This window comes from Plutella xylostella, chromosome 31, assembly GCF_932276165.1.
Source record: "Plutella xylostella chromosome 31, ilPluXylo3.1, whole genome shotgun sequence".
Taxonomy (NCBI): Eukaryota; Metazoa; Arthropoda; class Insecta; order Lepidoptera; family Plutellidae; genus Plutella; species Plutella xylostella.
The window spans coordinates 2,964,413-2,978,696 of NC_064011.1; the positions used below are offsets into that span (position 1 = coordinate 2,964,413).

General features: G+C 39.7%; 1 protein-coding gene across 1 annotated transcript in view; it reads left to right on the forward strand.

Annotated features, from left to right (window-relative positions):
• LOC105392640 (ryanodine receptor) overlaps positions 1-14,284 on the forward strand; it is a 170,963-nt gene that overhangs the window by 156,289 nt on the left and 390 nt on the right. Inside the window, exons 105-120 of the mRNA XM_048632203.1 lie at positions 301-503; positions 803-1,006; positions 2,268-2,353; positions 3,889-3,988; positions 4,311-4,439; positions 4,814-4,907; positions 5,559-5,714; positions 6,993-7,086; positions 7,732-7,877; positions 10,012-10,142; positions 10,559-10,714; positions 11,233-11,440; positions 12,046-12,177; positions 12,696-12,852; positions 13,321-13,430; positions 13,876-13,978. Coding sequence (XP_048488160.1) covers positions 301-503; positions 803-1,006; positions 2,268-2,353; positions 3,889-3,988; positions 4,311-4,439; positions 4,814-4,907; positions 5,559-5,714; positions 6,993-7,086; positions 7,732-7,877; positions 10,012-10,142; positions 10,559-10,714; positions 11,233-11,440; positions 12,046-12,177; positions 12,696-12,852; positions 13,321-13,430; positions 13,876-13,978 — 2,209 coding nt within the window. The remainder of the gene's footprint in view (positions 1-300; positions 504-802; positions 1,007-2,267; positions 2,354-3,888; positions 3,989-4,310; positions 4,440-4,813; positions 4,908-5,558; positions 5,715-6,992; positions 7,087-7,731; positions 7,878-10,011; positions 10,143-10,558; positions 10,715-11,232; positions 11,441-12,045; positions 12,178-12,695; positions 12,853-13,320; positions 13,431-13,875; positions 13,979-14,284) is intronic.

A 14,284-nucleotide genomic window follows, 5' to 3' on the forward strand; every position in this document is an offset into this window, starting at 1 on the left:
TGTTTCAAAGTTAATTTTAATCTTGTTGTAAATTTACGACACGGTTTATGAATTTCAGGGTTTACTTCCCATGTCACTTTTGCTTAGAGTTCACAGTCTATGTATGCTGATTCTAGATGTGCAGGTCTCAGGTCTCCTCATAATGTTTTCCGCAACGTTGTCTGTTAATCTTTTTCTTCTTGGTAACCTATGACTTCGCCGTCAAAACTATTATTTCATTAATATTTTGAAATTATTATTTGATTGGTGATTTTTTCCTATCCATAAACCTTAACACCAATCCACACCCTTTCTCCCCAGGAATCCAAACGAGCATTCTTCTACAGTATAGTAACAGAGGGAGGTGACAAGGAAAAACTAGAAGCGTTCGTGAATTTCTGCGAAGACGCCATCTTTGAAATGACTCACGCTTCCGGTCTAATGGCGGATGCGGAAGAGGCGGGGGGCGGGCCCAAGAATAGGGAGGCTGCTTATATGTATATGGGCGATGATGATGATGACAGGTGGGTTATTGGTTATACTACAGGGTGTTGTGAAAGTGGTATTGATGGGAAAGGACGTGATTTAGGTCGTTATTTTGTAAGTTATGTTTTAAAAGACTTTTGGAAATAGGTTCTAGAAAAAAAAAGAAAAAAAAACTATATTTGGCTTATTTCTTATTAATTTTACTAATTTACTTTAGAGAGTGAAAAAAAGGGTTTTTGAAAACACCTTTAAACACTAACGTTACCTGACTGTTTCCTTTAAAAAATTAAGGTTCTGTTTTTACCTACGCATTAATTCAACTTTTCTTTCCTTTCAGTCGCGGCAAAGACCCATTCCGTCGCGGCCTGCAGTCCGTGAAGGACGGCATCGCCACGGCATTCTCGTCCTTATCTCCAGCAAACATAAAGCAGAAAATCGCAGACATGTCCCAGATGCCCCCTCAAGAGTTGGCTGTCGGTTTCTTCAAGATGTTCTTCTATTTGTTCTACTATATTGGATACGGAGCTTTGGTTGTTGTTAGGTGAGTTTATATTACTATATGTTTAAAATGTTTCGCCATTCACGTTATTATTCTGAGAAAAAGTCTAGACTCTATGGTAGCCACAGGTTTGGGCGCCATCTATGGGACTTTTTTCTAACTACTCTACGAAAATATAGTCTTTTTATCGCATAGCATAGCAGTCATATGTAAATTATTGATCTGTGATGCTAATTTGATCCCGTACAAACAAAATATGTATTATCATTAGTACCTGTATCATTACATAAACCCCCTAATCCCATGCTAGCCTAATTTACGGAGATCCAGCACAGTCCCTTATGTAAGCATTTAATACATAAGTCGAGATCATGTGTGTGTTACTAAACTTGCTCAATATGTTTTTCACGCATTGCATTGACACACAGTCATTGGTAAATTGGGTCACTTGTTTATTGTATTTCTATTATAAACTTTATTTTCTTTATGTACTAGTGTATAAGCCACGCTAATAAAGAAAGGGATTTAAGATGGCGACGTTTAATCATTCCCTCTTATTCACGCATCTTATATAAATTGTTCAACATCCTTGTTTTGCAAGGCCATTTTGGATTTGATTTTTTGTTCCCGTGGCTTATAATATATTAATTTTAAAGATATATGTATGTGGAGTTATTACGCTTAAAATACTCTACATATTAATAAATTACCAACAGTGCTTACCTAGGTATCAAATTAATAATTTACTTACTTGATTTTCTACTATGCGTCTTATAGTTACTAACAGTTTCTTTTTTTAAAACACATTTTTCTAGCCTATCATATCTATTCCACTTGGTTCCAATAAATACTTAAAATTTCCTAGTGCCTACTTATTTCCACAGCACTGTACTTACTTCATTTCACTCTATGCTTATTTTTTTATTACATAAACCTAAAATAAATAAAACTATAGGTACCTATATCCTATTACAGATATTAAATTTAATTGATGTCTATTCCACTACCCACTAATAATACAATCATATTTATACATTTACTAACTATTATATTTTTATAGATACATTTAAGATTATAATCTTAATAGATAACTAGGTATAATAGCCAAATCTAGCGTATTAGAATTTAAAAGTAGAGGAATTTCATTGAAGTTTGAAGGATTTTTTTGTTCAAAATGATATTGCAAATAGTAACCTATTTTATTTCCTTTAGCAATCTGATTAGCCCGCAATATAGCCATACCGCTTGCTAACCACACAACTTTTGCCTACCCACTTCAACAAACCCTTGCCTACCCTCCCAGGTACATATTCGGCGTGCTACTCGGCCTGATGCGAGGTCCTCAAGTGGAGGAACCACCTCCAGAACCCACGGAAGAGGAGAAAATCGGTCAGTTGAAGATCAGGTTGATAGCGAAAGCGTCACTACAAAGTAAGGCAACACTTTCTACACCGTACGTACAGCGTTCCGCTTGGCTTCGCCGTGTTTGGTCACTTTTTCAGTCAGTTTTTTTGTTAAAAAGTAAAGAAGGGGTTGGTTCTGTTTCATCGTAATAGTGGGATCGGTTTTTTACAGTATATTCTATTCTATTATCTGAGGGGGTGTAAGTACCCCTGCACCTGGCTCTCTCGAAGGGAACCTTTGTGCATATCCTCAAGGTCTAAACTGCCTTTACAGCTAATTAAATTTATTTGTAGCTACGTAGCTGTAACTACTTTTAATAGCTACTTCTAAATAAATGCATAAATGGGATATTTTTTGGGTGATAAAACGTATTTATTTGGTAAGCTTTTCAGGGAAACATTTCAGAGACTTCACAGATAGATACAATATTACAAAACGTATGTGATCAAACGCGCATAAAAGAAACATTTTCACAAACTAAACTTTGCCGAACGCAGGTTTGAAATAATCCACAATTTGGCATTTAACTCTTTAACGGTAACACGCCAGTAAATATACAGTGGCAATCACACGGATTTTGTATGAAAATAGATTCACTTTTAAATCTGCATAAAACTGCCTGCCTAACACACAGTCATAATGATTTAAAAAAAACTGAATAAACATGATTGTCATGTTGCCAAAGTAACTTAATTTTTTTACTCTCCATTAGGTTGACTGTACGGGTGGTGGGGGTGGCCCCTCATTAATTATCATTTAACTTCATCAGATATTAATACTTATATCTTCTTATTAACGCAATAAACTAAAGAGTATTTAACTAGCAACAAATAGTAAAGCATATTTAGTAAGTCTTTTGAATACAAATTCCGTGTATTTAAGTCCACTGATGATTTGGCAAGACGGCTTCTTACACCGTTTTATTTTTCAAAATTATTAACTTATAACCTGGCTTTTGGATTCGGTAACATACAAAATTCACTCATAGCTACATATGCCTACCTACTTTTAAGTATATTTTTAAGTGATATTTATCGCATTGTGATATGGAATTCCCAATTTAATTTAAAATTCAACACAAATATTTATGAGTACAGGATGTAAATCAGTTGTTACAGTAAAAACCTACCCTTTCACACCCATAACATCACTTGCTCCACAAAAAAATAAACGACATAAAACGGTCAAACAAAAAAATACTTCTCAAGGAAAATAAAAACAGATTTTCCCCATAAATTGGGTATCAAGTAGACATTTTCAGTCAATGATCTGAAGTTTCACTAGGTATCTAAATGTACTCTTTCGTTCAAGAGAACATTTTTCCCAATGCTCGAAAACCAAACCCTTTTTTGATCCTTCAGACCTACCCATTACGAGACTCAATACATTACATTCGGCACCTACTTTTAACTGCTTGAATGCTGCGAAATACAGACACAACTTCTTAGATATCGCGACTTTGAGATGCAAAAGATTTATGGTATTGATGCTAACTAATATGTTTGATGATGATGACACAGGTCCCAGCAGACACCTGCCGGCACTGTCAGCGACAGACGATCAGGGGCAGATGGCGGTGTCGGCCTTCGGATTGGATATCACTAAGGAAGATAATGGACAGTAAGTTTGGTATAATTTTTTACAAACTTAGCGCCTGTTTCACAACGTCTAATCGTGATCAAAGTTGTGTGGTATACAGTATTAATAGTCATACTGATACTGTCTATAAGTATGTTTCGAACAGTGATTATATTATTTTCATCCCCTCACACAGATAACTTTTGTCCTGACATCGTGAATCATGCGTTTAATGTTTGTTAGATCTATACTTTGTGTCAAAGACATATTTCGTGCGTTTTCATAAATTTCTACATCACTAGGGCTGCCACTCATAAGTTTCCACAGCAAAATCGTAAACAATGCTTTATTTTTCCTCCACCAGGGTGCAGATAAAGCCCCACGAGTCCCCGGGCACGTCGTCGCCGTCCTCTGGCGAAGAAGCAGAGACGGCCGAGGATGGAGAGCACAGTGGGGACGAGCCGCAGCCACCCTCGCTGATAGACCTGCTGGGGTAAGAGATGAGAAGGGGCACATATAAATGCCAGTCATGCATTAAGATGAGTCTGAAACGGTTTATTCATACCGATTGACCCATTTAGGTAGGTACTGTTAGCCCATGTCAACATACTTCGTACATTGTTGGTGAAACGTTCGTTCATTGGTAGAATTTTTATGTGCCTTTACAGTCGGCAGCCCCCAATGATGGTAGGTAGTAAAGAAACCCCTCTTTGATTGGGTTTAGAGGTCCAATAAAATGCAATAGTTTGCTTTAAAGTCTAGAGTCTAGACCACTCCCTAGCGCCACTACACTCTTCCGACTTCCTCATCCAACTAATATCAACTACTTTTAATATTACTTATAATTAATCATTTTCCTGTTTCCAGAGGTGAACAAGCCAAGAAGCAAGCTCAGGAGAGGATAGAGGCGCAAGCGGCGCAGCAAGCCGCCATGTCAGCCATTGAGGCTGAGAGCAAAAAGGTACTTAATGTCACGTTGTTAGATATACTCTTTGATGCATGAGAAAAGGGGTTAGGTACAATAAGGGAATTTAATTTATCAATGTGTGATTGTTATAAATATCCTATGGCGCGTAGTAAACAAAATAACCAAGTACCTAATAATATGACATTATTATGACATTTACAAGCAGCGTGGATTTTACAAAGGATTGAAGCCACCCTGGCAGAAGGTAAAATTCTTCCGATAAGTGCATAATAATTTCTACATCATAAATGGAACTCTATCACTTTTGAATCACATAATTTTTGTGCAGGTAGCAGTTAATTTCTTACCTGCAGATACATATTTATAAACCTGATAACCGCGATTACCGCGAATAAGTAGCAAAGTTATGCGTCTGGCTATAACTGTACTTCGTTAGTGTTTTGTTATCAGTTTTTTTTTGAGAAAGAGAAACAAAACTTTTTTTACATTATGTAGATTTTGATTCTTTAAACCTGTGGGTCGCGACCCCCAGAGGGGTCAAGAAGCTTCTGTAGGAGGGTCGCCAGAGAGGTAAAAAAACCTAAGTTACTTTAGTAAAAAAAACAATAAAGACAATTAATATTTATTTCATAGATCAGCGATCATAAGCATCAGCTCTAACACACATTGTTATCCCCTACCCAGGCAGTGCAAGCGCCCGCCCCCTCAGCCCTGTCCCAGGTGGACCTCTCCCAGTACACGCGGCGCGCCGTGTCCTTCCTCGCGAGGAAGTTCTACACCTTGAAGTATGTGGCGCTGGTGCTGGCCTTCTGCATCAACTTTGTGCTGCTGTTCTATAAGGTAAGGAGAATAAACTATCGAAAACGTATGAATTATGGCAGCGAAAGGCATTTTCAAACTAATTATCTAGGTATTTTGCCAATGAATTGATAAATAAACCATCATTGCGCAAATTAGAAACTAAGATACTAGAATTAGTCGCATTGAGCCTGTTAAAAAGGCATAAAAAGCTACATGCTACGACTACGCGGCGATTTGTTATATTACTTGAGGCACAGACATAAGTATAGCTAAGACACAACCATACCGCGATGTAGAGTAGTGTTGACAGCGCCATCTAGTGTGGTTACTAGCAACTCTCCCAGTACACGCGGCGCGCCGTGTCCTTCCTCGCGAGGAAGTTCTACACGCTGAAGTACGTGGCGCTGGTGCTGGCCTTCTGCATCAACTTTTTGCTGCTGTTCTATAAGGTGAGAAGGAGAAACTATCTAAAATATATGAATAAACCGCTGCGTATAGGCATTTTTCTAGGTATTTAGGAAAATAATTGAGAGTTAAATCATCTACACACTAAATAGAACCTATGATAGGCTAGAATACTAGAATTAGTGGCATTGAACCTATAAAGAAGGCATTAAAAAGATAGTCGGTAGCTTCTACTTATTGCAATTTAAAGCGCGTTACATTTCATAACTGCATATAGCTCTAGCTGAGACACAACCATACCGCGATGTAGAGGTATGTTGCCAACGCGATCTAGTGTGGCTACTAGCAACTCTCCCAGTACACGCGGCGCGCCGTGTCCTTCCTCGCGAGGAAGTTCTACACCTTGAAGTACGTGGCGCTGGTGCTGGCCTTCTGCATCAACTTTGTGCTGCTGTTCTATAAGGTAAAGAGGAGGAGGTAAACTATCTAAAAATAATTATGCAAAAAATGCGTAATCTTAGCATTTTTTAACCGATTTTCTAGGTAATAAACCTACTATTACCATTTATCTTTGTACTAAATAGAACCTAAGATACTAGAATTAGTTGCATTGAGCCTGTAAAAAGGCATAAAAATAAAAATGTACATGTTACGATCACGCGGCGTTTTGTTATGTTACTTGAGGCCCAGATATAAAACTGGATATAAGTATAGCTAAAACCCAACCATACCGCGATGTAGAGGCATGTTGACAACGCCATCTAGTCTGGCGTAGGGGAACTATCGTGTCGCCCTCCCCCCTCCCACTCGCCCGTCTACAAGTATGAAGTTATTAAATACTAGTTGCAAGCACCCATCTACTATCTCTTTCATTCTCTGGAGTAGTAACTATACTATCTCTTTCATTCCCAGGTATCCACCCTGGACGCTGAGCCTGGTGAAGGGTCCGGAATTGGAGACATCATCAGCGGCTCCGGGTCAGGGTCTGGTTCCGGCAGCGGCGACGGTATGTTGATGTTACCTTACTTTTACTGTCTATTGCACATGCTAGTGCCTTTTCTTTCTGTTACTGTGTTCTGTGTCTGCCCCCGTATTATGTAACTCCGAGTGCGGTTGGTTGGTATAAAATGGCTGACTACTTAGAGCATTATTAATTAATAACTTTTTACTGACTTATCTGATTTCACAAACGTTTATGTTGAATGTAAGGATATATTGGTAGGCTTCTTGCATATTTCTTTCACAAATATTTTTTGTGTTTTCGGTTAATAAGTCTCTAAGTTGATACCAATTATCACCGGTTGCTAACTCTCAAAAAGTTACAAAATACGGGGGCTGGTCAGTGTGTCAAAAATGATTCTTTATTTTAACTATCTTTATATTTTGATGTAGCTCTAAAGTACCTTATACCGCACCTGCAAGAGAACCTAAAAAGTGTCTTATCCTTCATGTTTACATGGTAATCTTGTCGAGATAAACGGTCATACAAAATTTTACATAATTGAATCTTTGCTTTGACAAGGTAACACTTTGTAAAGCTTCGTGTTTATAACGATGACTGCACCGCTGTTCCTTGGTGAATCGTCCCCTCAATAAATAGAACCCCCCAACGTCTCAAATCTAAAACCAAAACCTTCTGACCTGCCCACAGGAGGCAGCGGTGAAGAAGACGAAGATCCGATAGAGCTGGTGCATATAGACGAGGATTACTTCTACATGGAACACGTCATCAAGATAGCTGCGTTACTGCATTCTATAGTATCGCTGGCTATACTGATCGGGTACTACCATTTGAAGGTAAGTTTTGCTTAAAGGTTTTAATTTTTATTTGTTTTAGTGGCAATTTTTCTACCCCTAAAATTGTAAAAGGGGTTATATTCTACCAGTAGTAGTTAGGACTGCAAGGGTTTTAGTGCCTGCATCTGCATCTTTGAAGGTACCTTTGTGAGTATCCCGCAGTGGATCAGAGTGGTGAGAAACATTCCAAGCTTAGAAAGGTACTTTATTTACTTCCTCTATCCGAATCTAAGGTAAGAACTGCTAAAAAGGCATACCAACCTGCCACGCAACTCCTCGAAGACGAAGAAGGAAACCTTGTCTCGGATCCCGAAAAGCAGAAAACCATGTGGCGCCAGTATGTTCAGCAACTTCTCAATTGCCCACCGGTTACCAATGAAAACCCAGTAAACACAGAAGACTGTCGAGTAGACCATGACCCTCATAAGGAACCACCAGACTTCGAAGAGGTTAGGAGAGCCATCATGAGGCTTAAAAATCATAAGTCCCCTGGTATCGATAATATTGCTGGAGAGCTTTGGAAGTATGGTGGGGGAGCAATGCAATCTCGATTGTACGAATTAATTCGTAGGATCTGGGAGGAAGAGCAACAACCTATGGAGTGGAATGTTGGCATTATTTGTCCGATACACAAGAAAGGATGTAGGAAGAAATGCGGAAATTACAGAGGGATTGCGTTGCTTCCAACGGCATATAAAGTGCTCTCGTATATTATCCTCGCCCGCCTAGAACCATATGCAGAGCAAATACTCGGCGACTATCAATGTGGCTTCCGCAGAAACCGCAGCACAGTGGACCAAATGTTTCTCCTGAAACAAATTATGGAAAAACGATGGGAATACGCCCAAAGTGTCCACTGTCTCTTTGTTGACTTCGCCAAAGCCTATGATAGTATCGACCGAGAGACCCTCTACCACATACTAACATCTTACCAAGTACCGAAGAAGCTAGTAAGAATGATTAAGATAGCTACGGGAACAAGTAGAATGCGGGTTAGAGCTGGAGGGGGGCTAACGGACGAGTTTGAAGTCGTGACCGGACTCAAGCAGGGTGACGCCCTTTCGCCTGTTCTGTTCAATCTAGCTCTCGAACACATCATCCTAAAAGTACTACTGATTGATGGGGGAGTAGAGTTGAACGGAAAGCACAAAATTGTAGGGTATGCCGATGACCTTGCGATCCTTGGGCAAAGCGAACGAGAAGTGGTCAAAATGACGGAGAAACTGGAGGAAGAGGGGAAAGGTGTGGGTCTCAGAATCAGCCACGAGAAAACCGAATACCTTCACATGAAACGATACAAAGACCGCTCAACAAAGCGAAAAGACCTTCACGTGAATGGTATAACTTACAAGGGTGTCGACAAGTTCAAATATCTCGGGTGCACAATTACAGACACAAACCGGAGGGTGGATGAAATCGACATCCGTATAGTTAACGCCCTAAGATGTACCGCAGCCCTTCACAAGGTGTTAGTGTCCAAGTTGTTAAGCAGAAGCACTAAAATCCGGATCTTCAAAACTGTCATCAGGCCGATTTTAATGTATGGGTGCGAAACTTGGACGCTAACTTTAAAGGAGGAAAATAAACTTCTAGTGGCGGAACGGAAGATATTGCGGAAGATTCTGGGGCCGACAATAGGAGAAGATGGGGAATGGAGGCAGAGGTACAATCGGGAGATTGAAAATATAGTGTCCGAGCCCAACATCATCGGAGAAATAAAATCTTCCCGACTCCGCTGGCTAGGACATGTGGAGAGGATGGGAGAGGATCGAGCCGTAAGAAAAGCATATCTTGGTCAACCTTCTGGGCGTCGCCCGGTGGGGCGGCCGAGATACCGCTGGAAGGACGAAGTCGCCAAAGACCTGAAAGAGCTGGAAGTGTCCGACTGGTCAGAATTGGCACAGAATAGAGAAGATTGGCGCACTTTAATGTCGGAGGCCAAGATCCACTTCGGGTCGCTGAGCCAGCGGAGTAAGTAAGTAAGTCTATCCGAATCTGGATCTGCAGGTTTCTTACCTCATTTCCTTCATAAACAATTCATTTTTACATACCAGGACTTAAACACTCGGTCTCTTAAATCCATTACGCAACCATGGCTCTACTATTAATGACTACAATAATATCATTCATTCAGGTCCCGCTCGCCATTTTCAAGCGTGAGAAGGAGATAGCTCGTAAACTGGAGTTCGATGGCCTCTACATTGCGGAGCAGCCAGAAGACGACGACTTGAAGAGCCACTGGGACAAGCTTGTTATATCTGCCAAGTGAGTGTTTTATTTGTTGCACAATGATGTCATTCTTAACGAAAGTCTAAATAAGCTTTCGGAAAAGAGGGCTCTTTTATTCTACGGAGAAGAATAGGGGAAAGATACTTCACTCCAAGAATGATGACTAGAAAGGATGCCAGTTCCCGTCAGTGCGGGTGTTCTTCAAGGCTGAATTTTGGGGGCATTTTTATTTCTTTTATATATGAAAGATGTGTAACGCGTTTTACAAAATTTATTATGTGAATTACAGTCATCTTTATTAGTATTTATTAATCAAATTATTACAAATGTGATTCGAATTTTGTATAAATAAATCAAAAATTCCATTAGTACATAATGGTGTTCCACAAGGTGAATATTTAGGACCTTAATTATTCCTCTACTTACACCAACTCTTTCTTCCCACCCCACAGGTCGTTCCCAGTGAACTACTGGGATAAGTTCGTGAAGAAGAAGGTCCGCGTCAAGTACTCGGAGACTTACGACTTCGACTCCATCTCCAACATGCTCGGCATGGAGAAGACCGCCTTTGCGACGCAGGAAGATGAGGGCAGAGGGTTCTTCCACTAGTGAGTTGTCGTTATTATCATCATCACTATCAGCATCATCGTCATTATCAACATCATCATCGTATTCGCCTCCTCATAATGTCATATTGTCAAGTAGACCAAAGATTTCATTGCTATGTTACTGGGATTGCTGAAAGGTCCAGTTGAGGAATTTTACTGAATGCCCAAAGCTGAGCTTAAAGCTGAGTGTCACGCTTATTTCATAAAGTGCAGTCTTTCACTAGTGAGTTACTAAACTTTGTTATTTACAATATCAAAAAAAAACAGAGTAAATAATTGAGGGATTTCCAGTACAGTAGGTAGTCTGTACTGGCTTTCCAGCCGTTACAGACCATTTGGCCACCGGCCGATTCTCCAATACCAGTAACAACCTGTCCAAGGCGCCAAAAATTTACATCAGTCTCAGCCAAGAATCTCTACAAAAATTTGTCCTTCCAAATCTTTATCTAAGCCAATTGCTGCTAACAGATACTTAAACACCACACAGAGAATAACCCTAAAATTTTCCTCCTCCACAGCATCCTAAGCATAGACTGGCGCTACCAAGTGTGGAAGGCGGGCGTCACGATCACAGACAACTCGTTCCTGTACTCTCTATGGTACTTCTCGTTCTCTGTGATGGGCAACTTCAACCACTTCTTCTTCGCCGCTCATCTGTTGGACGTGGCCGTTGGGTTCAAGACGCTGAGGACTATCTTGCAGTCTGTCACGCATAACGGGAAACAGGTGAGGAATTTTGTAACAAACACAATACTAACTTTTTCTTGAAGTATATTGCTGAAATCAGAAAAAAATGGCGTTCAACTATGTATACCTACCTAAATTCGCTGACGCAGAGTTGCCGAAAGGAACTAACTTTGGCATTAAATCTATTTATGTCGGTCTCTTTCTGTCCGTATACTGTCAAAGCGAAGCAGCAATGCATTTAAAGTCGTTATTAGCTTAAAGTTTCTTTCTGCAAATGCCCTATCCAACATCGATATGTGATAAGGGATTAAAAGGTTTTCTGTTATGAATTTCGCTGTAACAAAGTAAAAAGTCTAGTATCATATTATGTCTTTCATAACATTCATCACAGTTGAAGGGCACATTAAGATTCTTTATTGCTATAAGTACTCTTGTATAGATTAAACTATTTGTACTTACGTACCTACTGAAGTCCCGCCAAATCTAAACCAGTTGCCTATATTATTATGTTATCATCAATACAATAGGTAAACTATTGATATACCTGGATGTTTAAGTTCCATATTTCTCTTCTCTCCCTGCTCAACATTCATTTCTTCACCCCTCTTTTTTCCTCCCACTAACCCCCCAATCTCTCTCCCCAGCTGGTCCTGACGGTGATGCTGCTCACCATCATCGTGTACATCTACACGGTCATCGCCTTCAACTTCTTCCGCAAGTTCTACGTGCAGGAGGAGGATGATGACATTAATAGGAACTGCCATGATATGTTGACGGTGAGTGGACTGTAAATTTCATCTGCCAAAGGTTGGCATCCATTAAACTCGCTTGACAAAATGATTATCATGAATAAGCTGGACATAATTCTCAGTCAGTCTACTAAGATTCAGGTCCTGACGGCTGGAGGAAGTCCATTTTTAAACCTTGCCTAAACGCATGATCGCTTTATTTTTGTATAAGAAATAGTTCATGTCAATGTTCTATCTACTTCAGTATAAGATTTTCTTTTGCAAACCATAACCATGTAACCTACACCTTTTTAACCCGCGAAGGAAAAAAAAGGTTGTTATAAGTTTAACATGACAGTATATCTATATGTGGTAGCGTACACCATAGCTCCCAAACGGCTGAACCGATTTTTGTTTTTTTTTTATGTTCGGTCAGGTGCAGAGAAACCTGACCCCTCTCTCATAGTAACAATGCTTCTGAGGGGGGTCAGGTTTCTCTGACCCTTACTCTACCTACACTTATGTTTTTGCGATAATAAATAATAATCTATGTCTCTTCTCCCCAGTGCTTCGTATTCAACCTTTACAAGGGCGTGCGCGCGGGCGGCGGCATCGGAGACGAGTTGGAGCCTCCAGACGGCGACGACTCGGAGGCGTGGCGGATTGTCTTTGATATTACCTTCTTCTTTTTCATCATCGTCATCCTGTTGGCTATTCTTCAGGGTAAGTCTAGAGTCATCATCGAGCCGCACTTGTTCAATCTCAACTGCTAGACATAGGTCTCTTCCAAGGTTCATCCAAGCAGCAGTTTGGTCTCGCTTAATAATTTTAGGTTTCTTTTCAATATATTTCATTAGTGTGTTTTGTGTATAATTTCATTACTTACCAGGCTATCTCGGGAAAATTATTTGGTAATTAGGTAAGAAGAATTGCGATGTGGTTTTCTACAATGTCCACCTTATTTCATTGTATTGATATAACTGTTTACCTGTTTAGACATAACGCACGCAGATTAAGAAATAATATGAGGCAGCTGCTATAGACCTACTATTAGTAAGGGGTAGCATGACTTTACAAGCCATTTTCACATTGTTTCTTAATCTGCATGTGCTATATCCGTATCTTTCAATATGCCTAGTTAGTATAGAAAGTAGAATGACAATTGACTGAAGTATTCCATCCCTCACCCAGGTTTGATCATCGACGCGTTCGGAGAGCTCCGTGACCAGTTGGAGTCCGTCAAAGAAGATATGGAGTCCAACTGCTTCATATGTGGAATCAACAAGGACTACTTTGATAAGGTACAGAATACTGCAGATAGCAAGAGAACTTTATGTTCTTATACCAACCTAGCGCCAACATTTTCAATCACGATCTACTGACGATTGATTGAAGACTTTTAATCGAAGAATAGTTAATCAATATTTGCATGCATGAATGCCTTATGTCATTAACTATTTAAGACATGTAAGAAAAGTTAAAAAAGGTTGGAAACAAAGGTATGAAAAATATCTGTTAGTCCCTAAAATTTGAATATCTACCCTCTTATTTATAGAAAAGTTACAGAACGTTTTAGCTATTGAACTGTTTTGTCCCTCTCTGTCAAAGAACAAACGGGGCTAGTCTGTAACACACACCTACAGATAAAGATACAATATCAAAGCATCAGTCTGTCCGCCATTTTCATATTGTTTCTTTATCTGCAAGAACAATTAGGTATATAATTTTTGTTTATTTTGTCCCCAGGTCCCACACGGATTCGACACGCACGTGCAGAGAGAACACAACCTGGCCAACTACATGTTCTTCCTCATGCATCTCATCAATAAGCCGGATACGGAGTATACTGGTAATGTCGCTTGTCTATCTAATGTTGACCATAGTCAATTTCCTTTGTCTTTTATTATTATTATTTATTTATTATCCAAAAAACAACATGCATGGCTACAGTTTACACAAATTGCCAAACTGCTATTGCAGTTTATCGGCAAGCTCATGGTTGGTATTACATATTTGGTCTGGCCAGGCTCTTAAGAGAAAAGTACTTGATATATCTACAGCCACGTAGAAGAGTATTTTAAGAGCTATTCCGGTAAATTACTCACAAGATTCTGAATAAAAATCCCAACCTCACAGCTCTTTCTAGTCCTACAAT